Source organism: Anomaloglossus baeobatrachus, chromosome 5 (assembly GCF_048569485.1).
Source record: "Anomaloglossus baeobatrachus isolate aAnoBae1 chromosome 5, aAnoBae1.hap1, whole genome shotgun sequence".
Taxonomy (NCBI): Eukaryota; Metazoa; Chordata; class Amphibia; order Anura; family Aromobatidae; genus Anomaloglossus; species Anomaloglossus baeobatrachus.
In genome coordinates, this window is record NC_134357.1 from 291,389,933 (window position 1) to 291,417,001 (window position 27,069).

The window sequence follows — 27,069 nt, forward strand, 5'->3', positions numbered from 1 at the left end:
ATTTAGTTGTTGCTCTCCCGCTGTGAAGCACACATCACTGTGTGTGACAGAAAGAGAGCAACAACTAAAAAATGGCCCAGGACATTCAGCAACAACCAGTGACCTCACAGCAGGGGCTAGGTTGTTGCTGGATGTCACACACAACATCGCTAGCAAGTTGTGCCTCAGCAGCGATGTTGCTTAGTGTGACGGTATCTTAAGGCTTTGTCACACAGAGATAAATGTTTGGCAGATCTGTGGTTGCAGTGAAATCATGGACACATTGTTTGATTTGTACACAGCCACAAACCTGGCACTGATTGTCCACAATTTCACTGCAACCACAGATCTGCCGCAGATTTATCTGTGTGTGACAGGGCCTTTAAGGGGATAGTGATGTCTAGTAGAGTTGAGTGGATTGTTTATAATCCGGGTCCGGTGGATCAGTGTCGGGTTGACTCAGAAGTCTGGAATCCGCCCAATATATGTCTGAAGAGCGGAATCCGGGATGAGCAAGAGAGCGAGGATCCGGATTTTTCCGGTTCGGGTCCGCTCAACACTAATGTCTAGTCTTTAATGGGGGCTGTCAGGACCTACCTTGACCTCCAATGGGATATAAATTGGTGAGGCAGAGGGTGATTGAGTTCTGCTCCAGCAGAATGGTGCAGCTCCCTACATTAGATGCAATACTTGGCTAGAGCCGCTGATTAGCAAGTGTATGCAGCTACCATTGCCGCCATGGCTTCCATCCAGCTGCTGCCAGGGTAGATATAAGCTGGCTAATGGCCAGTATTGGGAGTCTGTTCTTACACTGCTTTATGCATTACAAGACAGAGGATAACTCCATAACATGGTGCTGATAACTTGATTCTTGCTTATCTCCATATCTAATCCACAACTACTTTTACTGAGATTGCACCCTGTTCATGTATCCTTAATGTTTAATATAATATACTGAGAAACATTCTTTATGGGTTGGAAAAATAAAACCACTTCAGAACTGGTTTCATTATAGTTTTTATGATGTTTGCCATTCAGTAAAACTGAGATGTTAATGTTATTCTCTGGATCTACAAAATGTATAGTTTATTTGCCTACCATGATGATTTATGGTAGAGGCCATATTCAGTTTGTCATGTACATCATAGAGTGACATTGAAGGGAATAATCCATGGCAGCTGGAGTGACTTACAAACCTTAAAGTTCCAGGTAAGTACCAACTGCCCAATCATGGTTGGAGCGCCCATGTACACATCATGCAATGCTCAAAATTGAATATCCTTGAATAAAAAAAAATTCATACAATCAACAGCAGGAATGTTAAATTCACCATGAAGATGTGTAATACAGCCAATCTGATATAGATGTTCATAATCACATCAACCTGGCTGAAGTATCACTGCCAAAAACAAGCCATACTTCTCCATGTACCAGCCTGTTCCAATATATCTCCGAGCCATCCAAAAAAGAATATAGACTGCTGCTCATCTGCCCATGTAGTCACCATACTGACACCGTCTGCATTCCTTGAGGCATTCTGTTATATCTTGGTACAGTAGTAGCTCATCCATTCATCAAGTACCCTGTAAATATCACTATAAACGTGGGGCAGATCAATCGGCCAGACCTCTTCTCGCTGTGATGATCATCATCTGAATAGTGTGCCTTCCCGGTAGGCTGGATCCTGCCAGGCATTCTCTATCAGCATTAAATGTCTTCAGAGGAACATTCAGACATGTGAGATCCCATTTGTGGAGCAGTGCTTCTAGTGACCAGCTGGCACTAAGGGTTAATATTGAAATGATTAGATGCAAAGTATGTAATTATTAAGGTCCCCTTCACAAATCCTTGTTTCCGGTGCACATGGCATCTTTACACACATTAAAATTGATGGTGGTTTTCACACGGACCATAGAATCCACGCAGAGACACATCCATTTTTAACAAGCAGCATCAACCTATACAAGGCAATGGGTCCATGAACAATGTACAGCACGCAAATGACGTCCGTGTTTAAAGGGAACCTGTCACCAGATTTTTCCCTATTAAACTAAAAGAATCACCTTCTGCAGCTCCTGGGCTGCATTTTATGAAGGTGCATGGTCTCACCAGTGCCATGCTCGTACCCGCCCATAATCTCGCGCCTGCACATTTAGCTCACTGGTGCGAGCAAGGGCAGCTGTTTTCTGCTCTTCCCGCGATATGGCAGAGTGAACTGTGCCTGCGTGAGCTGACCTAACTACAGGCACGAGATTTCAAAATGCGACGAGGAGGATGATGGAGGGCGCCATCCCGTCAATCAAGGAAGGAGGACGGCAATCAGTGGCAGGAGGGGGAAAGGAACAGAAAATGAGCCCGCCCTTCTGAGCCACACAGGTAATTAGAAAACCGAACGGCCAGGTTTTATAAAGGTATTTTTGGGGTCTGGAACGGGAGTCAGAGCCAAGGTAAATGTTCATAGAATGCAGCCCAGGAGCTGCAGAAGGGGATTCTTTTAGTTAATAGTGAAGAATCTGGTGACGGGTTCCCTTTAACATTGCAAAACAGGAGAAGCTTTATAATTTAATTCTTCCTTTAACCAGAATTGTGAAAATACAGATTGTGCAACACTTGTGGGGTTTTAAACGAACGTGTGAAGGGGGCCTAAGACAAAGGATAATATGTGGTAATAAGATACATACAGCAGAGATTTACGTTAAAGAGGATGCCGCTTTTGACAGCCCTGTTCATTTGTCTTATTTAGGCTTACAGATGTGGAAAGCCCTCTGCAATTTTCTTTTGCTTCAGAGGTCATGGACGTCATATTTTCTGGTACACCAATGCCAGGAGATCTATGCTAAAGAATTTGTGCATGCTTCCTAAAACAAGGGTCCTTGGTGGACAACCCCCTCATGTATACTGGATGACCGCTGCTCTTTATTCCTTTTTAACTCAATGCAATAAATAAACCCGCAATTATAAGAGTAATCCAAAAATGATAACCCTGCTTAGAGGTTATCCGTGATTTTTTTTTTTTATCATGGGGGGATAGAACTTACAGGTAGGTAGTTGGTAACTACATGCGTCCTCTGCCCTGCGCCATCTCAGAGTGGTCCCAAACAGCTCCGTCTTCATGTCAACAGAGGGCTCTCTTGGTCTGCTCTATCAACAGGACGTGATTTCCAGCTTTCCGCCATTATGCAGCGGAGAGCAAGCTGTCAATCAGCATAACATCGGCAGTTCTGCCCCATGGACAGAGGAAAGTGGTAGAGAAAGCAGCCTCTTTGTTGGCGTGACTTCCCCAGAAGCCAGAGGAGCGGTCTGAGGCAGCAGAGAACATAGGGCAGAACAGGCAGGGAGGTAGCAATTGCATATCTGTAAGTTCTTAAACCCATAATAAAAACAAAAACAGTTCCGGATAACCCCTTTAAGAGGATCTGTCACCAGATTTGACAATAAAAACTGCATACATTATTAAATAGTTCTTTAGGACCTAATCAGGCCGCTGCAATTACTGTGATAATGGTTATTGGTTCTCATGGAGATCAGGCTAATGTAGAGTTTTACAAGCTATTCTCTAGGTCAGTGATGGCGAACCTATGGCACGCGTGCCAGACAGGGCACGCAGAGCCCTTTGTGCGGGCACGCGCGCTGTCGCCACACTGCGCCACTTTGAACTACCGGTGTGATCGCACCAGCAGCTCAAAGTGGTGTTTAGCAGAGGAGACATTTCTCCTCGCTCTGACACGCCTCCTCTCCTGGGTCGCAGGCCTGTTGCCTAGGAGACGGAGGAGCGTCAGTAGGCGGCGCCGGCCTTTTGTGGCCGTGCGGGAACTGAAGTGACTGAGGACGCAGCAGCGGAGGAGCGAGTGCTGGAAGGTAAGTTTTTTTTAATTATTTTTAAGCTCTGTGCGGCTGTGCCAAGGTGTGGGGGACAGTGCCAGCACAGGGCAAACATGGAGCGCACGGGGGACAGAGCCAGCACGGGGCAAACATGGGAGCACGGGGCAAACATGGAAGCACAGGGGAAACATGGAAGCACAGGGGAAACATGGAAGCACAGGGGAAACATGGGGAGCACGGGGGACAGAGCCAGCACGGGGCAAACATTGAAGCACGGGGGAAACATTGAAGCACGGGGGAAACATTGAAGCACGGGGGACAGAGCCAGCACAGGGCAAACATGGGAGCACGGGGGAAACATGGAAGCACAGGGGACAGAGCCAGCACGGGGGAAACATGGGGAGCACGGGGGACAGAGCCAGCACGGGGCAAACATGGAGCGCACGGGGGAAACATTGAAGCACGGGGGACAGAGCCAGCACAGGGCAAACATGGAGCGCACAGGGGAAACATGGAAGCACGGGGGACAGAGCCAGCACAGGGCAAACATGGGAGCACGGGGCAAACATGGAAGCACGGGGGACAGAGCCAGCACGGGGGACAGAGCCAGCACAGGGCAAACATGGAAGCACGGGGGACAGAGCCAGCACGGGGGAAACATGGAGCGCACGGGGACCAGAGCCAGCACGGGGCAAACATGGGAGCACAGGGGAAACATGGAAGCACGGGGGACAGAGCCAGCACGGGGCAAACATGGAGCGCACGGGGGAAACATGGAAGCACGGGGGACAAAGCCAGCACGGGGCAAACATGGGAGCACGGGGCAAACAGAGCATGGGGCATACAGAGCACGGGGAAAACATGACTGCAAGGATGGGGGAAAAGTGCAAAGAGGGAGATAAACATGCAAAGATAGGGGAAACATGGCTGCAAAGAGGGAGAGAAACATGCAAAGATGGGGGAAACAAGGCTGCGACGATGGGGGAAACATGCGAGGATGGGGGAAACATGACTGCAAGGATGGGGGAAACATGCCAGGATGGGGTACATTTACCAGTATGGGGGATACATTTACCAGGATGGGGGAATACATTTACCAGAATGGGGGAATACATTTACCAGAATGGGGGGGAAACATGAAAGGATGGGGGAAAACATGCCAGGATGGGGGTACATGAACATGCCAGGATGAGAAAAAATGCCAGGATGGGGAACATTTAGCAGGAAGGGTGACATTTATCAGGCTGGGGTACGTTTCGAGGAAAGGGGACATTTACCAGGATAAGGGAACATGCCTGGATGAGGTACATTTACCAGGATGGGGTCATTTAACAGCATGGGGAACATGCCAGGATGGGATACATTTACAATGATGGGGTACATTTACCAGGATGGGGTACATTTACCAGGATGGGGCCATGCTGGGGACAAATATACCAGAATGTAGGAAATATATATCAGGATGGGGCATGTTTACCAGGAAGTGGCCCAGGAAGGGGGATATAACTACATAATGAAGGGGGAGGGGAGCAACTCGTACGTCTTTATGGGATTTCCAGATGTTCAGACATTGAAATGTAGATGTGGATTACAGGGTGACATCTGATTGCATTCCAGGCTAAAATCTCTAATATGCTGCAATTTTTTCCAGAAAGATCAATCCAACTGCTGTGTCAGGAAAGGGCAGGGGCTCAGCTCCAATGTGTGGTAAGCATGAGCGTGATGCCCCCTGCTGAAGAGAAGACGGCAAAGGTAAGATTAAAATCAATTATTTACATGATAGGATTGGTTGGCACTTCGGAAAAAAAAATTGGGTTTAGGGCTACAGTTTGGGCACTCGGCCTGTAAAAGGTTCGCCATGACTTCTCTAGGTTGTGGAAAAAAAAAATGCAGATTAGCTCTTTGTGAGAAGGAAAAAAATATTGCTTTGCTAGGCTAGACCTATATGACATCTACCCTGTAAGGCTGCTTTCACACATCTGGTTTTTGCTGAGCGGCACAATACGGCGCTTTGCAGAAAAAACGCAACCGTTTTTTTTTACGCCGGTTGCATTTTTTTTCTGCATAGACTTGCATTAGCGCCGTATTGTGCCGCATGACCTTGTGTTGTGTCCGTTTTTTACCAGATGCGGCATATTTAGCCCATGCAGCAGCCGGATGGAACGTTGTCTGGCACGTTTTTTTGTCCGGCGAAAAAAAAACGCATCGCGCCAGATCGCCAGTTTTTTTGCACTGCGCATGCTCAGTATCAGGCCGCATCCGTCAAAAAACGGACAGGCCGCATGAAAAAACTTATGCAACGGATTCGTTTTTTTCGACGCATCCGTTGCATAGGTTTTTGAGCCGCACTGCAAAAAACGGATGTGTGAAAGCAGCCTAAAGCAATGTTTGATCTATAAGTGTTGAACCATGACCAGGAAACATTTGCCAGATCAGACAAGCATGTGAGGACCCTGCAATATTTCTAAGAGTCAGAAATACATTATTATCTTGTATGGATTCTGATTTACAGCCTGTATTTAAATCAGCTGCAGTTACAATGCCACACTTCAGAGGTGAAATCTCCTGCAATATCTTGCTTGTTCAGTATGTAGCAGTCTCTGGGGATTGGTATGCTGTTATTGTAGTATTACCAGACAATGCAGTAGCCTAAGCTGGAAGTTTAGCTAAACAGTTACACATAGGTTTGCAAGCTAGTCAGCCTTTCCAAGTGACAGCAGAATTATGAATGTGGCTCTGGAGTACAAGCTTACCACCAGTAGGTAAATCATTGTATACAGTGCAGCCTTGGAGTACGAGAACAATCCGTTCTGGGAGTGTGCTTGTAAACCAAGTTACTCGTCTAGCAAAGCAAAATGTCCCATAGGAAATAATGGAAGCTCAGACAATTCGTTCCACACCTTGTGCAATGCCCCATCCTGGTCCCCTATTGTGCCATTCCACACACACACACACACACACACACACACACACACACACACACACACACACACACACACACACACATTATGCTCACCTTACTTTCTGTTCCCTCACCTGTTTCTTGTAGTCTGCAGGTACAGGATGTGTATCTGGTAACCATCGCGACGATGGAGGAACTTCCGCTGTCAACGTCATACTTAGGAGCCGCTTGCCTCTGATTGGCCAGCGCGCTGCCTTTGAGAAATGCTGACAGCGGAAGTTCCTCCATCGTCGCGATGGTAACCCGATACACATCCTGTACCTGCAGACTACAAGAACCAGGAGGCCGCCGAAGGAACGGAAAGTAAGGTGAGCATAATGTGTGTGTGTGTTTGTGCGGACTGAAAGAGCGGGTCAGAGCACAGTGAAAGTACGGACCCGGAAGTGTGTGCGATGAGTATTTGCTCGTACAGCAAATCATCGCCCGTAAACAGTTACAAATTTACAGCACGCTTTGCTCGTATAGCGAAATACTCGCACACCAAGTTACTCGTAAACCGAGGTTCCACTGTATATAAAAATATAAAATTACTCAACTTTTTTTTTTTTTTTTTTAAGATCTATGTTTAAACTGCAAAATGTTAGTCAAAGGGAAGGATCAAACGTATCACTTAAAGGAGTTCTCAACTACTCAAAGCATCCTTTCTCAATTACAATATTCTCCCAAGTAAAATAGTAACTGCCTGTACTCACCTCTAGTGCTGGTCTTCCACAATATTTTTATATTACGTGAGCCCTGCAGCCAATGATTAGCCACTAATAAACCGATTCACCTCACTTCCTCTGGACAAAACGGACACCTGGAAGAAGTGAGAACTGCTGCTGCTCCAGATGTCAGTTACCTCCAAAGTGAGGTGAACCGGCCCCTTAGTGGACAATGATTGGCTGCAGGGTTCATGTCACATGAAAACATCACGAAACCCAGCACCAACGTTACTAGAACGGTGCTGGAGGAGAGTACCGGCTGTTATTATTTTATTTGGCGGAATATAGTAATTGAGATGGGATTGTCTGAGTAGTGGACAACCCCTTTAGAGCTGAGCTCACATTTATTTCAGAGGCTCAGTCACAAAGTTTGCAAAATTTGTCAGGAAGAAAACAGGAGCATAGAGCATAAATGGTTACTCTCAAAATGAACATTGCCATAATGAATAAGGATGATCGAATACCTCAAATATTCGGCTTCGCGAATATTTGCCGAATAGGTCGCGACTATTCGCGAATAATTAATACGCAATGTAAGTCTATGGGAAACCCGAATAACAACTATTCGGGCTTCCCATAGATTTACATTGCGCATCGAATATTCGCATAGCGGCAACCTGTTCAGAAAGTATTCGCAAAGCCGAATATTTGAGGTATTCGATCATCCCTAATAATGAATCCAATGGACCTCAGTATAAATAAATGGATGGTTCATAGTGCACAAAATGGAAAAGAACTGGCACTTGTCCTATTACAAAAAAGAGACAACTGCTTTAAACTACAGGTCATCCTCTGAACACTGGCAACCCGCGGAATGGGAAATATAACATTACATGGAGGCATTTAAATAAATGTATATTCAAGTGATACAAGGACAACTTAATTCTTCTATACCAAACAGCTACAAGTTAAAAAGAAATATTGTCAGTGTAAATGTGAGGCAAACATAAAATAAGTGGGAATAAGATTGTGTGCACTATAGGGATACACCAGCCGACTGCTGTGCATGATAGGACCCAGGAATGCTCATTTCTCAATAATAAAGGAAAGTAAAAGGGCTGCCAATCACCAAGTAAAGCAGAACGTTGGTTCGTTGGGTGAAATTTTTAAGCTTGCTTAAAAATTACCACTCAGCAGTGCATTGTTTCTGAGTAAACTGGCCACATGCTGCTAAGTGTAATGATCATTTTTGCACAGTACAGTCTATTACCAATCCTTTTGTGTGCATCGGATGTGCCGTTAACCTGTTTAACACCTTCCATTGGCTAGTGTGAACCCAGGGTAAGACCTCCTTTGCACATCTGAATGTCCAGCATGTGTGGTATCCATTTTCTTTCACCGATATCACATGTCATGTACACATTATAATCTGGTGCTCTTCATGAGTCCATGATTCTCCCAGGACCATGGATGACAAAGGCCAATACAAATCTATGGGTTTGTGAAAAACACATACAGCACTAGAATTGCATCCCTGTTCTGGGGGGCACTTTTGCAGCTCTAATCGAAGTGCCAGATTTTTATAAGTGCCCGGCAGTTAAACATGGCAGTTAGACAGGCAAGTCATGAAAGCCAAACAAATGTGTTGCTAGTTAATTTGTGCTGCGATATGTTTTCATCCTATTTGTATAATTTATGTGCTAGCTGCTTCAATCCCTTTTATCTACTACCCTTTCTCACACTCTTTGAACTGCATCTACAGCAGTCCCTCATGCTCACATTCTCATACCACAAAGATCCATTCACTCCCACCCTACAACTCAATAGATGCTCTCACAAATCACTTAGTCATCTGCTCGCTCTCTATTCTCCTTCTCTTAGTTGCAGGAGATATCTATCCTAACCTAGGCCCTTTTATTGTAATGGTAAGTTTAATTCCTTCTCTGCTACATTCAGAAACTCCACAAATTTCATTAATACTCTTTGCATGCCTTCTGTCTCTGATTGCTCTCTCGTATGACGGGCTACAATATTCACATACCGCCAGACCTGAAAACAGACCAGATGGAGGTGTTGGTCTTTTAACAAATTGTGCTATTCAGCCCTCTTGTCCCCTCACTTATCTTCCTCTCTTTTGAGGTCCTCACCATCAGACTTTACAGGCCCTTCTCCCTACGAGTGGCAATTGTTTATCGCCCTCCAGGCCCCTCCGTCAATTCCTCCATTACTTTCCCACTTGGCATGCACACTTTCAAGCACGTAACATTCCCACTCTCATAATGGGGGACTTTACCATCCCTATTTATGATCCCCCATCTCCAGCTGCTGCTTATCTTTTATCTCCAACCTCCTCCTTCGGCCTTTCCCAACTTACTAACTCTCCTACACATGATGATGGGAATACGCTGGTCTTCTCCCGGCTCTGCTCAGTGCATGATCTTACTAACTCCCTCCTCCCGCTCTCTGACCACAACCTTCTTTCCTTCTCAGTCAAGAACGGTCAACCCACTCAGGACGCCCCCACGTATCACACTTATATATACGTTCCATTAATATCCTGAAACATATGAAGAATTTGCAGTCATCACTGGCCCCAATCTCCTCCCTCTCGTGTCTTGATTCTATGAAACATTATAATGAAACACTGCCGTGGATGAAGCTGCGTCTCCGACACACAGAGCTCGGCACAGATGGCGGCGGTCCTGGCAAACAGGTTTTCTCCAGCGGTGCTCCAGGTGCGCTGCACGGCTATGGAGAAAATCCAATATGGCTGAAGATTTCATCCATTATAATTAACACATACAACTCTGCCCTTGACCTCCCCAAACACAGTTACTTCAACACCACCATCACCTCACTATCCAACAATCCTGAAGACACTTTCCATTCCCTCCTCGATCCATGAGTGCAGGACCAACCACCAACTCTGCACGGACAATCTGGCCAATTATTTTAAAGAAAAAAATTTACCATATCGGACAGGAACTTTTCTCAGTCTCCTAATATCGCGCATTCTCTTCCCTCCTGCACTTCATCTAGATCATTCTCTGTCTTCAAACCGGTCACATAAGCTATCAGACTCCTTGCATCTTCTTGCCCTACTACCTACACTACCTTGCATCCTCTCACCCTACTACCTGCACTGGTGACCATATTCCTTCACATCTCCTTCAGTCCCTTTCCCAGACTAACACCAATCACTTAATTAAAATATTTAGGCCTAAGCCACACGGTGAGAAAATCGGTGCGAGTGGAGTGCGATAAAACATCGCATTCCACTCGGACCAATTTTAGCCTGTGTGTCAGCGCACATGAGCGGTTATTTTCTTAGCCCTAATCGGACCGAGAAAACAATCGCAGCATGCTACGATTGTAATGCGAGACTCATTTCTCTCGCACCCATTCAAGTGAATGGGGCGAGAGAAAAATCGCACTGCACTCGCGGAACACCAGTGTCCCGTGCATGCAGAGCGAGAATGGCAATAGCCGGCTACGGAGGAGAGAGGGAGATAAATCCCTCCCTCCCCTCCTCCGTGCCGGCCCGCCCCTCCTGAGAGCCGGCCCGCCCCCTGCAGCCGAGGTCCGCTCGCACAGTCGGACCGCAGTCGCAGGGATACTAGCATGACACTCGGCTCCTGCTGTACTGCCAGCGTGAGCCGAGTGTCATGCGAGCATCGCACTAGTGCCCCGTGTGGCACCGGCCTTAACCCCTCTCTCATCTGGTAACTTTTCCTCTCTTTCTCCAAACACTCCAGCATACACTCATTACTTAAAAAAAAAAAAAAACATCCCTGGACCAAAACTGCTCTGCAAACTACAGACCTGTCTCTAACCTCCCCCATTGATCTCTAAACTTCTGGAACATTTGGTCCAGTCCCATCTAATCCTCTGTCAGATAACTGTTTGATCCTTTACAATCAGATTTCCACTCTTTCCATTCTACTGAAACTTCTTACTAAAGTCTGTAATGATCTACTGACAGCTAAATCTAATGGTCACTGCTCCCTGCTGATCCTCCTGGATCCCTCTGATGGATCAGATACTGTGGATCACGTCATCCTCACTATGCTCTGCTCTATCGGGACAAGGACACCGCTCTCTCCTGGTTCTCCTCCTGCTTCTCTGACTGCTCCTTCATTGTATCTTTTCCCGGCTCCTCTTCCCCTTACTTTTGGACTTCAAAGTGGAGAGGGAGAAGGGGTTAAACCCGCGCAATCCACCAGTAATTCAGAAGGAGATGTTGATAAATTAAACAATCTTTTATTCCATGGGTCTACGCGTTTCAAGATCTAAGACCTCTTCTTCAGGACCAGTAAATCAACAGTGAGTGTTGATTTACTGGTCCTGAAGAAGAGGTCTTAGGCTATGTGCGCACTAGACCGTTTTTCCCGCGGATTTACCCGCGGATTTGCCCCGGAAATTTCTTGAGAAATGTCTGCAATCTTTGTGCAGACATTTCCCATGAAATTCAATGAGAAAAAAAAATAGCTGTGCGCACTGTGCGGATTTTTCTCAAGAAAATTTCTTGAGAAAATTTTCTCGAGAAACTTTCTTGAGAAAATGTGCATGTCCATTAATTTCCGCAGGTACCTGCGGTATTCCGGGGGTATTCCGCAGGTAGCAATGATGTGCGGTATACCACCGGAATAGCCGCGATTTACCTGCGGTAATGCCCATCGCTGCCTGCGGTTTTGCAGGAAGCGATGTCATTATGCCAGGAAGAGGAGCAGAGTAAACACACGTCACACTCCCTGGACGCCGCACAGAAGCACTTCCGTGCGACCTCCAGGTGTCTGTGCAGTGTGTGTCCTGCTCCGGCCTCGCGGCTGCCTGCACTGCAGGGTGTCAGTGTCTGCCCGCAGTGTCAGCAGCCTGTCACGCTGCAGCGCAGGCAGACACGGACATCCTGCAGTGCTGGGAGCCGCGGGGATGACGATCGCTGCTGTCAGGAGGTGAGATCATTACCTGCTGTGACGATCTCCTGCCTCCTGACGTCAGCGCTGTCACTGCTGTCTAGGGCCGACTCGCGAGCGGCCCGAGACTGTCACTAGCGGTGACGTCACGGGCTCTCGCGATAAGTCGGTGACAGCGCTGACGTCAGCAGTACAGGAGATGATCACAGAAGGTAATGATCTCATCTATGCTCCTGATGGCAGCGCTCGTCATCCCCTGCAGTGACCTGAGCTGACCTATTGATGTTAGCTCAGGTCACTGCATTGCTCTCCCAGCCAATGGGGAACATTCTGTTTTTCATTGACTGGGACAGCGACTATGGTATGGATCGCCGTGCCCCCCCCCCTTATTGGATTACGCCGGACGTGGAATTGATTGTGCTCTTTTCAATAAATTGGTTAAAGAGGGAATGTTTTGGGGAGTGTTTTTTCAAATAAAACTTTTTTTGTTGTCTATTTTTTAATTCTTACTGACTGGGTTGGTGATGTCGGGTATCTGATAGACGCCTGACCTCACCAACCCCAGGGCTTGATGCCAGGTGACATTACACATCTGGCATCAACCCCATATATTACCCCGTTTGCCAACGCACCAGGGCGCGGGATGAGCTGGGGCAAAGCGCCAGGATTGGCACGTCTAATGGATGCGCCACTTCTGGGGCGGCTGCGGCCTGCTATTTTTAGGCTGGGGAGTGTCCAATAACAGTGGACCTCCCTAGTCTGAGAATATCAGACCCCAGCTGTCCGCTTTACCTTGGCTGGTGATCCAATATGGGGGGGACCCCACGTTTTTTGTTTTAAATTATTTATATAATTTAAAATAACAGCGTGGGGTGCCCACTGTTTTGGATTATCAGCCAAGGTGAAGCTGCCAGCGGTGGTCTGCAGGCTGCAGCCGTCTGCTTTACCCTAGCTGGCTACAAAAAATGGGGGGACCTCACGTCATTTTTTTTTAATTATTTATTTATTTTATGGCTAAATACAAGGCTAAGCACCCTTTAGGCTACTTTCACACATCCGGCTTGAGCTCTGCGGCTCAATCCGGCTGTGCAAGCTATGCAACGGATGCGGTGAAAACACCGCATCCTTTGCATAGGTTTTTCCTTTGCGGCCAGTCCGGTTTTTGCCGCTTGCGGCATGCTACTGAGCATGCGCAGTGGCAAAAACCGCATGCGGCGGCCGGATGCGGTTATTGCCGCATCGCGCCGCATCCGGCCGCCATAGGCATGTATTGAAAAATGTGCCGCATCGGCCGAATGCGGCGCGATGCGTTTTTTTTTGCCGCACGAAAAAACGTGCCAGGCAACGTTCCATCCGGCCGCCGCATCGGCTACATCTGCCGCATGCGGCAAAAAACGGACGGAACGCAAGGCCATGCGGCACAATGCGGCACTAATTAAAGTCTATGCAGGAAAATCGCAACCGGCAGCAAAAAAAAAACGGTTGCGATTTTCATGCAAAGTGCCGGATTGTGCCGCATAGCAAAAACCGGAGGTGTGAAAGTAGCCTAAGTGCCACATGAAAGTCACTAAAGGGTGCCAGCTTAGAAAATGCAGGGAGGTGGAACATTATATAGGTTTTTCTCATCTATCTATCTATCTATCTATCCCTCTATCTATCTATTCATCTATCTATCTATCCCTCTATCTATCTATCTATTCATCTATCTATCCCTCTATCTATCTATCTATTCATCTATCCATCTTTCCCTCTATCCATTATCTGTCTATCGATTATCTTTATTATTTATTGCAGGGACAAACCTGCGGTAAATCCGCGGTAAATCCGCGGCAAATCCGCGGCAAATCCGCGGCAAAAACGCATGCGGATTTGGTGCGGATTTTTTCCGCAGGTCCGGAAATCTTTCACTGGCAGAAGTTTCTCAAGAAATTTTCTTGAGAAACTTCACATTTCTAGTGCGCACATAGCCTTAGACCTTGAAACGCGTAGACCCAAGGAATAAAAGATTGTTTAATTTATCAACATCTCCTTCTGGATTACTGACGGATTGCGCGGGTTTAACCCCTTCTCCCTCTCCACTTTGAAGTCTGAAACACGTGGGGCCGCAGCAGCTGCCATTATCTCATGCTATCTGTGGTGGTTGTGACCTCTCACAACCTCAATCGGTGAGTGCATTTACCATTTGCTAACCGTGTGTTTAACTGGTAAAACCCTATCAGCGCTTCTCTTTTCTAGCTTATCTTCCCCTTACTTTTGGGATTCCTCAGGGTTCAGTCCTAGGCCCTCTCCTCTTCCCCTTACTTTCAGGATTCCTCAGGGTTCAGTCCTAGGCCCTTTCCTCTTCTTTCTATACACTGCCCCTATTGGATAAACCATCAGTAGACTTGGTTTTCAATACAAAGTGTATGCTGATGACACCCAATTATACACATCGTCTCCTGACATCACCCCTGTATTACCACAAAATACCAGTGTGTCTTTCTGCTGTCTCTAAAAATCATGTCCTCCCTCCATCTAAAACTGAATCTGTCAAAAGAAACTAAACTTCTCATGTTTCCTCCCTCTACTAACCTCCATAAACCCATATTGCCATTTTTTCGTTCCACCATTACTCCCCAGGGTATATTAGCCTCAGATCTCTCCTTCACTCCCTACATCCGATCACTCACTCATGTCACCTGCACCTCAAAAACCATCTCTGGAATTTAACCTTTTCTTACTGGTGACTCTGCAAAAATTCTTATCTTATTCATTCTCGTCTGGATTATTGAACTCTACTAAATCTGTTGTCTCTTACTAAACTCTCCCCTCTCCAATCCATCCTGAATGCAGCAATCAGGATCATATTTCTCCAACCACTACACCAATGCTTCCACCTCATGCCAGCCTTTGCACTGGTTGCCCATCTGCTACAGAACACAATACAGTGGAACCTTGGTTTATGAGAACAAACCGTTCTGGGAGTGTGCTTGTTAAGTGTTAACCAAGTTACTTGTCTAGCAAAGCAAAATTTCCCATAGGAAATAATTGAAACTCAGACAATTGGTTCCACAACTTGTAGCAATGTTCCATCCTGGTCTCCCATTGTGCCATTCCACACACAAAGGACACACACATTATGCTCACCTATCCTCCGTTCCCTCGGCAGCCTCTTCCCTGATTCTTGTAGTCCGCAGGTATGTGTATCCGGTAACCATCACGACCGATGCAGGAGCTGCCGCTGTTAGCGCTTTTAAAGGAGAGTAGTAGAATCGGGTGTCCAAGCCGCGCCAAAAGACTAGTCGATCATGGAAGTGGGAGATAATTGTAACTTTAATTCAGCATAGGTCAACGCGTTTCAGAAGCCACCGCTTCCTTTCCCGGGGTGGAAGGTATGGCGGGTGTGCTTGTAGCCCACAACAGGACTCTGGAAGCCGCAACACGTTTAATCAGGAGTCTGTGTAAGTGTGTTTCCATTGGTTGTACAGCACAGCAAAACAAAAGCATAACCATAAAATCCCAAGCCTTGTCCAGGGGCTAACTAGACAGCACAATCCCTAGCTACACAGACACAGGCTAGTCCCAGTCCAGTGACACAAAAATGGCTGTTGTAGATAACAATCAGGTGTTATTGCAATGCAGTGTGCACAGTCTGTGCAGGCTGCTCTCAGAGATATGCCCTCTCTCATGCCTTGACTGTGGAGTTACATACATGCGATTATAGGCGTTGTGACTGTCACAACCCCTATAGGTGAGTACCACTACCCCTTTGATATCCCCCCAATCTACCGGGGTAAGACCCTATTGCGCTTCTTTTTTCCACAGTTCTTGCTGTTAGCGCTTCAGCAGTAGACATCATACGCATGAGCCACATGCCTCGGATTGGCTTTGGGAAGCACTGACAGCGGCAACTCCTGCATCGGTCGCAATGGTTACCGGATCCACATACATGAGGACTACAAAAACCAGGGAAGAGGCCGCCGAGGGAATGGAGGAGAGGTGAGCATAATATGTGTATGTGTGCGTGTTTGTGCGGACTGCAAGAGCGAGTCAGAGCGCGGTGAAAGTACGGAACCGGAAGTGTGTGTGGTATTTGCTCGTACACAAAGATTGCTCGTAAACTCTGTTACAAATTCACATCAAGCTTGCTCGAATAGCGAAATACTCGCACACCAAGTTACTCATAAACCGAGGTTCCACTGTATAAACTTATTACTCTCATCCACAAAGCTCTCCACAATCCTGCACTGTCCTACATCTCCTTCCTCATCACTGTCTGTCTATGGCCTACTTATACCCTCATCTTGATATCTGGTGAATTGTAATGTCTCAGTGTCTGTACATGTCCACAATTATTATTATATTACCATCCGTTTGCTGTATGTGTTGAACAATGTGAAGTATAGGAGAACCTTTATAATTTATTAATTGATTCGTATAAAACACTGATGACACACAGATGTCACACCATTACCATTTTTCCATGTACGTGTTTAAACAAGATGTGTGAAGGAGGTCCAAGTCACAGAGTTTACATCTAAAACGGACTAAACAGCTATTATATCTGACCCAAACATCTGCGTAGTACCCGTTCCACAATTCATTTTTTGTCTCTTTTTTTTCCCCCCTTGAGAACAGCGCCGCTCTTGTCCATAGGCTATGCCTGGTATTGCATGTAAAGGCCCGTTTACACGCAGCGACATCGCTAGTGATGTCGCTGCCGATAGCACCCGCCCCCATCGTTTGTGCGTCACGGGCAAATCGCTGCCCGTGGCACACAATATCACTAGTCCCCGTCACATATACTGACGTGCCTATGTCCAGCGCACTGCCTCTTTTCTAAGGGGGCGATTCGTGCGGCGTCACATGGCAGGCGGCCAATAGAAGCGGAGGGGCGGAGAGCAGCCGAAGGAAAGACACGCCCACCTCGTTGCCGGAGGATGCAGATAAGCTGTTGTTCGTCATTCCCAGGGTGTCACATGTAGCGATGTGTGCTGCCTCAGGAACGACGAACAACCTGCGTCCTGCAACAGCAACGATATTATGAAAATGAACGATGTGTCAACGATTTGGTGAGTATTTTTGATCGTTAGCGGTCGCTCGTACGTGTCACACGCAACAACGTCGCTAACGAGGCCGGATGTGCGTCACGAATTCCGTGACCCTCAACGACATCTCGTTAGCGATGTCGTTGCGTGTAAATGGGCCTTTAAGGCAACATCCAGTAAATAAAACTAAACTACAGTGCCAGACAAAATCCGTGGAGGCGAAGAAAAATATACACTTTTTTTTAAAAAATAAAAATACATGTGATAAATATGTAATCATCTACCCCCGCTCAATTCGCCTTTTTACCAGTGCAAATTGTACCTTCTGACTTGATAAGTCGTCCAGAATTCAGCGTTGGGGTTCCGTTCTATTATAAAATGAAGAGTTAATAAGATGTCTTCAAAATCTGCAAAAATGTTACAAAATACTGTTAATATAGCGTTTACAACAACCTTATATCGCTGGTGGTGGATTACGGTACCTTTTGGCTCATAAAAAACATCAGATCCCAGAATGATGTCGATAGGTGGGAGGGTGAGCAGATCTGGGGAGATCTCGCCCCAGGTCAGTCCAATGACGGGTACTCCCATCAGGTTGTTCTGCGCGCAGCTCCTGGAACAGTTTTCTAAACATTGTGGTAGCGCTGCTGAATCCGATAGTATAACCCTGGCACCACATTCAGCAGCCACTATGCCAGGGAGGCTCACTCCTGCGCCAACCTACAACAGCAAGACACAGTTTAGATGAGGTGCTACCCACAAGCGCTCCCCATCAGACTTCATTCACATAGCCATAAGCATGATCCATATGGGTGTTCCATGATTACATGGCAGCCCATTGGACTCCACTGACTTTATTGCTTTAAACATATTTAAAGGGGTTTCCCAGGCTCACTATATCGATGTAATATCCTTAGGTTAGAATCGCAATGTAAAAACAGCGGGGATCCGCCAACCCCACCAATCAGGAGTTTTCATCACCGTACATTGTTTAGTGGCCTTTTTGGGTGTTGCAGCTCAGCTCCTATTGAAGTGAATAGAACGCTTACTATAATCGAATGGAGCTGTGCTGTTCTGGCACATTTTCATGATTTTTGCCATCAGGCACGATCCAGCTAAAAAACTGATGCGATGGATCCGGTGAAAAAACTGATCCATCGCATCAGTTTTTTCCATTCATTCCTTACGGTTTTTGACGGATCTGTTGTGATACTGAGCATGCTCAGTTCAAAAAAATGGATCCATCGCTGTATTCAGTCATATTCCGGATGATGACGGATCCGGCGCCCATAGGCTTCCATTATACATTATGCCAGACGGCACCGGATCCGGCGTGGTCTGTTTTTTTGCCTATAGACAAAAAACGTTCCATGCTGCGTCCTTTCCGGCAGCCGGACAAAGAAATTTCACCGTATCCGGCGGACGCCGCTTGCAACGCAAGGCCATCTGGCGCTAATACAAGTCAATGGGGAATAAAACAGATCCGGCGCTGGATGCATTTTATCCGCATCTCTCCGGATTGTGACTGACGGCAAAAAACAGATGTGTGAAAGCAGGCTTAAAGGGAATCTGTCAGTAGATTTTTGCTATCCAATGGAGAGCAGTATGATTTAGGAGCAAAGACCCTGAATCTACCAATGTGTCACTTATGGGGCTGCTTGTTTTATCTTATGCAGATCTAGCAGGCAGTTCTCAGAATGCAGAGCTCTGTTTAAACCCACCCACACCCCTAATTGGCACCTTTCTGTGTACACTGTGTATAGGCAGAAAGCTGCCAATCAGTGGTGAGGCGGGGTTATGCAAAGCTCAAATCTGGAGGACTACATGAGAGCAGGTTTACTAGTTCTCTAGTGATGATCTCCTGCTGACAAAGTGATTTGATAAAAATTACACTAAGTAGCCCAGTAAGTGACACATTGCTGGAATCGGGGTCTCTGTCTCTATATAATCTTGATCTCAGATTTGATAGAAAAAAAAAAAAAAAAACGGTAACAGATTGCCTTTACATCCATCCAGACATTAAAACATCCATATGGCGTTTTGCTGGGTGTCAGCCCCTCACTAATTTAATATTAATGACCCATCTTAGGGAGAAGTCATCAATACAGGAAGCCTGGGAATTCATCTTTAGGGGAAACTTCTAAAACTGATGTGTTAGGCTATGTGCCCACGTTGCGTATTTGCATGCAGTTACGCTGCATATTGGAGATTGCGCATAATCCATGCCCACGTTGCGTTTTAGAACGCAGTGATTTGCATGCTGCCAAATCGCTGCGTTCTAAAAAGCAACAAACATGTCACTTATTCCGTGCCCTTTGGATGCAGGTCTAGCTCTGTCTATGGTGGGGGCTGCATCCAGAGCGCATGAAATTGGCTTTTTTTGCATTCATACACAGTGTTTCTGCAGCGATTTGAAGCGCACATGTGCTGTTCAAATCACTGCAGAAATTTCTACAGGGACAGGACACAACGTGGGCACATAGCCTTATACTGCAGTCTTACACAGCTGTGCAGTACAGTAACAGAGCCATCTTAAAGGGAACCTGTCAGGTGCAATATGCAACCAGAACCACGAGCAGTTCTGGGTGTATATTGCTAACCCCTGCCTAACTGTCCCTGTATACACTAGCATAGATAAAGAGGTCTTTAGAAATACTTTTTCTTAAGATCCCATAAGATCTGCTAATGAGACCAGCAACTAGTTGCAAGTGCATTACTTCCCTTGGCTAGTTGGCCCCCTTAGAATGTAAGCACATCCCTGTGGGCATGCTAACATACCAATGAATGTTGCACTCACCTCTCTGACCATCGCATCCGACACTGGACTTTGGGTCAGTGCGGATTTTCCTGGACTTTCAGTCATGCGCACTACACGCGTTTGAAGCCAGGACGCGAATACCCAGCTTCATAGTGCACATGACCGAAAGTCTGGGATCATGCGCACAAAGCCAAAATGCAAGTCGGACACGATGGCAGCAGAGAGGTGAGCGCAGCAATCCTCTGATGCTGCGCATTCATTAGCATGTTAGTATGCCCATGGGGGCGTGCTCACACGCTAAGGGGGCCAACTAGCCAAGTGAAGTAACGCCTTTGCGACTAGTCCCTTTCCTCACTAACATATCATATGGGATCTTTAGAAATATGTTTTCTAAAGATCCCTTTATCCATGCTTCTATAGGCTGGGACTGCTAGGCAGGGATTAGCAATATACACCCAGAACTGCTCGTGGTGCAGGGTGTATATTGCACCTGACAGGTTCCCTTTAAGGGAAAGTGGCATGTTCAGAAGTGAAAAGGCAATGAGATAATGGGAAGTGGTAACATTTATTTTTCTGCAGGGGCAACCACCAAAAAATGGAATACATTGGACAATCCTTCCGACTTATCTTTGGTCGCAATGATCGAACATAATGTGAATGTAACCTAAGAGATGCATCTGACCATTGACTCCCTCTTTAGAATAAAAATGGAGTTTCTACCTAGTAGACCAGGCTTTTAAAAGGATAAAAGAGGACTAAATCTACAGTATACTGAAAAATACAAAAAGCCAGAAGGGCGCAATATATTCTGTAACAGTATGGGGATTTCATACAACCACTACATGTAGCCAGTCCAAACCACCATTGCTAAAGTGTGTAATTTAGGAACCAATGTTCACAATATAAAATAGGGGGCAACTGAATGAGCCGGTAAAACTCCACCAGTTCCCGGCGTGCGGGACTTGGATCCTTTAGAAAACGACATATGAACAAGGGATGCCACGGCTCAAGGAAACAAGCTTTATTGACATTTGTCCATAACGGTTTACTCTCCGTCACGTCAGGTGACCTTGGCTTCTTTGAGCCGGTAATGCCGCTTGGTCATCTGCCATTTTCTAGTGGACCCAAGTAATCCTAAAGCATAACTGACGTTGGATTTGCCTTCTGTTTAGTTATCGGCCATGTCCAGCTGGGGATAGGCTAGCTGGGCTGTCCCTCAATAGGACGACCAGTCAGAAATATGTATGTGAATGCTGTACCCACTCCCGTATAAGCCCCTTATGGGGCCTGTTATGTTACATTGAGTGACGTTACTTTTTATTTATTTACGTCAAAGGGGAAAACATTACGTAAAAATGGGAAGGATAGGTTCCCACAGAAATAATTGTAAAAAGATTTCCGAAACCTGCTGTACGTTATCCCCATTTTTGTCATGGATTTTCAGACATCTGTTTTAGCAGTACACTAAATGAAGCCATGACTGACCTCCAGCACGCTCTTTCCATTCAATGAAGCTCGGTGAAACCAGATGTACTGGGCCAGAACTGGTGCACATGGCCAGACGTACATCCCATACTCCGAGTCCAGGACCTCCAACAAAACGGGAGAAGAGATACACATTATTACAGATCTAATGAGTCTAAAGCCCGGGGTTTTTTTTATTCACAGTGTTGACCGCTCACGAGATTTGCCAGCTTATACCAAATACTGACCGCTTTCTTACCTACTTGTGATTAAAAGTGCTGAGAGAAACAGAAGAGACCACAGTCAGCACGTGATAGTCACTACTCACAGGTTTGCCGTGAGGCTGGGTAGTCAAGGGGTCCAGGGTCAGATACCAGGAGGGGTCTTCATAAACAAAGGGTTATGAAAGGTCACAGTCCGAGGTCAAAATTCCAGGAAAGTAGTGGATAAAGACAAAGGGGCTAGGCAGAAGTGAGTTCAATAGTCAGGTAACAAAAGATCACAGACTACGCACAGGAACACAAGGCGCACAGACACTACCGAGCTAAATCTAAGGGTACCATCTCACCAAACAACATACCAGCAATTCCAATCACGATTTGACCTGGTCAGGATCGCTGGTGCGTCGCTACATGGTCGCTGGTGAGCTGTCAATCAGGCAGATCTCACCAGCGACCAGACACCAGCGTCTCTGCGCTTGGTAACCAAGGTACACATTGGGTTACTAAGCAAAGCGCTTTGCTTAATTACCCGATATTTATCCTGGTTACGTGTGCAGGGAGCCAGCGCTGGTAGGCTATAAGCATACGCTGGTAACCAGAGTAAATATCGGGTAACCCAGCAAAGCGCTTTGCTTGGTTACCCGATATTTACCTTGGTTACCAGCGTACACCGCTTAGCGCTGGTTCCCTGCACACGTAGCCAGGGTAAATATCGGGTAACTGAGCAAAGCGCTTTGCTTAGAAACCCAATGTGTACCCTGGTTACGTGTGCAGGGAGCCAGCGCTAAGCGGTGTACGCTGGTAACCAAGGTAAATATCGAGTAACCAAGCAAAGCGCTTTGCTTAGTCACCCAATATTTACCTTGGCTACCAGCGTACGCTGCTTACACAGAGTCAGTCCTCGTTGGTCTCCCGCCGTCAAACACGCCGATGTGTGCTGCACAGCGGGAGACCAACGAGCAAAAAATGAACCAGAACAGTGTGTAACGATCAGCGATTTCACAGCAGGGGCCAAGTCGCTGCTTAGTGTCACATACAGAGAGATCGCTGATGAGGTCACTGGTACGTCACATAACCTGTGCCTCAGCAGCAATCTCGCTATGTGAGAAGTACGCCTAAGACTGGCAGTAATTGAAGTCAGGGAGGCAGCTTAATAGCAAGGTCATCACTCCGAAAAGGAGACACATGGAAAAAACCTGGCACACCCCAGCTCTGGTTGCATGGCTAAGCTTTCCATCACCATACTGGCAGCTGAACTAACCTGTTTCTGATTGGATAGCTGAACTGTCCATCACCACACTGACAACTCAGCACACCCCTGCCTCCGATTGAACTGTCATTCACTGTGTTCAGCCACACCGGTAGGAGGAATCCTGACAGTAAGTAGGCTAATCCCATGTGAGCGGTCACGTGACGAGCGCCAGGAGTGTAGAAATAGCGGATGCCTGACAGTGACTATAGAACATACTGTTCTGATTCCATGCAAGATTCCCTTCCATATGAAAAACGCCCCAGACAACTCCTTTCTCAGCTACAGTTTGAAGCACGCCCAGTCAGGGCGATCACATTCCCGGATTTGAAGCTTCAATTAATCCACCCCTCCAATAGAATTGCTCAGGGCCCATTCTTTTATAGGGAATCTGTCAGCAGGATTGCACCCGCCAAACCTTTCATATGCATGTAGGTCTATCAAAGACAAGCGCTGCCTCCTCCTGCTTGCCTTAAAGGGAACCAATCATCAGGATTTTCGTGTATAAGCTGCAGCCAGTGCAGTACTGGCACTATCATGCACGTTGTGTACATACCATCAGGGGTCAGCTCGGGTGTTTAGTCAGTGAAATACAACTTTATAAAGTTTGAAATTTCGTGCACTTTTTGATTGACGTGTGCACCTCTCTCCTAATGTCCGGGCGGGTTATGCAGGAGTTCCCCGCCCCCCCACCAGCCTGTTCCTCCCTCTCTCCGGGCGGGTTATGCACGTGTTCCCCGCCCCTCCGCGCTGCCTGTTCCTCCCTCCCTCCCTCTGGCTGTATGTAAATATCTAATCTTCAGAAACATGGCGCCGGAGTGGGCCTCTGCACATAGCGCTCATCTCCGGCGCCATGTTTCTGAAGCCCCCGCATTACACAACTTGGTGTCTGAGAGGGCGGCGCCACAGCGATGTCACACCGGCTGGTGTGTTGGCCCGGTGTCCTGGGGCGGCACGATACAGAAGCAGCAGGTAATCGCGTCCTCCGATCAGCTGTTTTGCAGTCCTGTTGTGATCGCGCTCGCTCCTGCGGTCACAACGTGATCTGAAGGAGCGAGGGCGCATGCGCCGCCCTCTAACACCAAGCTGTGTGATGCGGGCTTCATAAACATGGCGCCGGAGATAAGCGCTGTGCGCAGAGGCCCACTCCGGCGCTGTGTTTCTGAAGATTAGATATTTACATACAGCCAGAGGGAGGGAGGGAGGAACAGGCGGCGCCTGGGGGCGGGGAACACGTGCATAACCCGCCCGGACATCAGGAGAGAGGGAGGAACAGGCTGGTGGGGGGGCGGGGAACACGTGCATAACCCGCCCGGACATTAACAGAGAGGTGCACACGTCAATCAAAAAGTGCACGAAATTTCAAACTTTATAAAGATGAACTTCACTGCCTAATCACCCGAACTGCCCCCTGATGGTATGTACACACTGTGCATGATAGTGCCAGTACTGCACTGGCTACAGCTTATACACGAAAATCCTGATGATTGGTTCCCTTTAAGTCACACAGCAATAGGGGCTGTCAGTCTAGCAGGAGGCGGCGGCGTAGGGTGGGGAGTAGAGCTGGAGTGACAGAGGCTTCAGATCTACAATAGCTGTTCAGCCTCATTTGCATATCAATTCCAATGCTGATTCCTCAGCAATGGAGGAAAGGACTGGCTATGTAAAGTATTACTGGACTTGTCTGAAAGAGCTTCATGCACATAGTTTTGGGGAGGTGAAATCCTGCTGACAGGTTCCCTTTAATACTATCCACCATACTCCCGCCACCCTAATACACTCTATATCTATGCGCACACCCATCCTGAGAGAGCGAGATTTTAGCCAGAAAGGAATTTACACATCGAAGCATGCTCGGTTCCTAAAAGACGGATCCGTCACCTATAGGCTTCCATTAAAACACACGACGGACGCCGACACATCCATCGCTGTCCGTTTTTTCGCCGCACAGAAAAAAACATTACATTCTGCGTTGCTTCCGCTTGACGGTCAGTTACTCCATGACTGATCCGTCGCTAAACGGATGCAACGCAGGGCCATCAGTCGCAATCTGTAATTAATACAAGACTATGGTAAAAAACTGAATCCTGCAAAATATTTTGCAGGACTCAAGTTTTTTCTCAAACCGACGGATTGTGACTGATGCAAAAAAAACGGAAGTGTGACAGTAGCCTTAGGCAGCTTTCACACTTCCATTGTGTTGCATCAGTCACAATCTGTTTTGTGACTGATCTGACGGATGCGTTGGAGATTGTGGTACAACTGATGGGATGGATCCATTAAAAAAAAAAACCTGATCCGTTGTAGCAGTTTGTACCGAGAATCCAGCTGTGGCTGCGGATAACCTGAGTGACGTCACCGCTGACAGCGCGACTCACTTCAGTTGCTGCGTGGAGCTGACAGCGAGCAGCAGTGTTCTACGGCCACTCCTGTCATCTTAAAATGTAGTAGAGCTGGATGCGTCGTGGGACCTCGTGTGGATTACGCCGGACCTGGAGGGGTATTTGGGGATTAATAAAGTGGTGAAAGAGGGTGTTTTTTTGTCTTTTATTTCAAATAAAGGATTTTTCGGTGATTGTGTTTTATTTACTGTCACTACAGATTAATCATGGGGGTGTCTCAGACGCCTGCCATGATTAACCTAGGACTTAGTGGCAGCTATGGGCTGCCATTAACTCCTTATTACACAGATTGCCACCGCACCAGGGCAATTCAGGATGAGCCGGGTAGAGTCCTGGGACTGTCGCATCTAATGGATGCGGCAATTCCAGGCGGCTGCTGGCTGATATTGTTAGGTTGGGGGGGCTCCCCATAACACGGGGCTCCCCATCCTGAGAATACCAGCCCTCAGCCATGTGGCTTTAGCTTGGCTGGTATCAAAATTGGGGGGAGGGGTTAACCGCACGCCGTTTTTTTTATTTATTGTACTGCATGATATAGACCCGCCCACCGGCGGCTGTGATTGGTTGCTGTCACAGCTGTCACTCAGCGTGGGGGCCGTCTGAATGCAACCAATCATAGGTGCTGGTGGGCGGGAGAAGCAGTGAATACGAGATGGAATAATGAGCGGCCAGAATTTTCAAAAGCTGGAGAAGTTGCAGGAGCAGTGTGACAGCCCTGCAGATGATCGGTGAGTATGAGACAGAGAGAGACCGACAGAGAGAAATATTTTCTAACCAGAAAAGAATTTACACATTTGAGCATGCTCTGAGATGGAACCGTCGACGGAATCCGTCATTTGACGGATTGGAGGGATTCAGGTGCCCATAGGCTTCCATTATAACCAACGAAGGATGTCGACGGAATCCTGCGCACTGCGTTTTTTCCACGGTACAAAAATCGTTACATTCTGCGTTGCTTCCGGAGGGCCATCAGTCATAAGCCATCCTTCATACAAGTCTATGGGGAAAAGACGGAATCCTGCACAATATTTTGCAGGATACCAGATTTCCTCAAGGCGACGGATTGTGACTGATGCAAAACAACGGAAGTGTGAAAGATGGCCCATCCAGGGGGTCAGGTGTTCTTTATGAAAATAGCTGAATAAAGCCGGATTCTCCCTTCCACGGCTCACAAGGACCACCACCCATTAATACGGTATCGCCTATGCTATGGATGGGCGATAAATTAAAGGGGTTGTCCAGCGAAAACAAGTGTGCTGCTATGGACAGAAAGAAGGAGGAGGACATTTGGCTTCTGCGCAGGCCAGCACACAGGGGGTTAACCCGCCGCCTGCACGCTCGCACGTACGCTATGGCGCCCCATGCGGCCGCTCCGGCCCCAGCACCTCGGGAATGCGCAGCCTGAGCTCCCGGGACCGCTCCGCTCCTCCGCGCCCATCGTCCTGCAGATACACGTACTCCCGAGAGACGATCCGGGGCTCTCCCGTTCTCTCAGCCCCAAACATCGCAGTGGGCTACACGTGGGCGCCATACTGTCGCATGTTGATGGCAGTGGCAAAGTGGATGATTCTGGCAGCCATGTTGGTAGAGTCACCCGAACTTCTCATGTCTGCTATGACGAGACAGAG

At 47.3% G+C, this 27,069-nt stretch overlaps 1 protein-coding gene across 2 annotated transcripts; it reads right to left on the reverse strand.

Moving 5' to 3' along the window:
* Positions 1–347: 347 nt before the first annotated feature.
* Positions 348–26,987, reverse strand: METTL23 (methyltransferase 23, arginine). 2 transcript variants are annotated; one of them, XM_075347471.1, is made up of 5 exons: positions 26,827–26,987; positions 21,591–21,695; positions 17,830–18,067; positions 17,670–17,754; positions 348–1,761 (listed from the first exon to the last, which is right to left on the reverse strand). In XM_075347471.1, the coding sequence occupies exons 1-5, from the start codon at positions 26,944–26,946 to the stop codon at positions 1,593–1,595; spliced, it is 717 nt and encodes a 238-aa protein (XP_075203586.1). In that variant the 5' UTR covers positions 26,947–26,987; the 3' UTR covers positions 348–1,592. The 2 variants fall into 2 exon arrangements, with proteins under 2 accessions (XP_075203586.1, XP_075203587.1); XM_075347472.1 differs by having other exon boundaries at positions 26,900–26,954.
* Between the last annotated feature and the right edge of the window lie 82 nt (positions 26,988–27,069).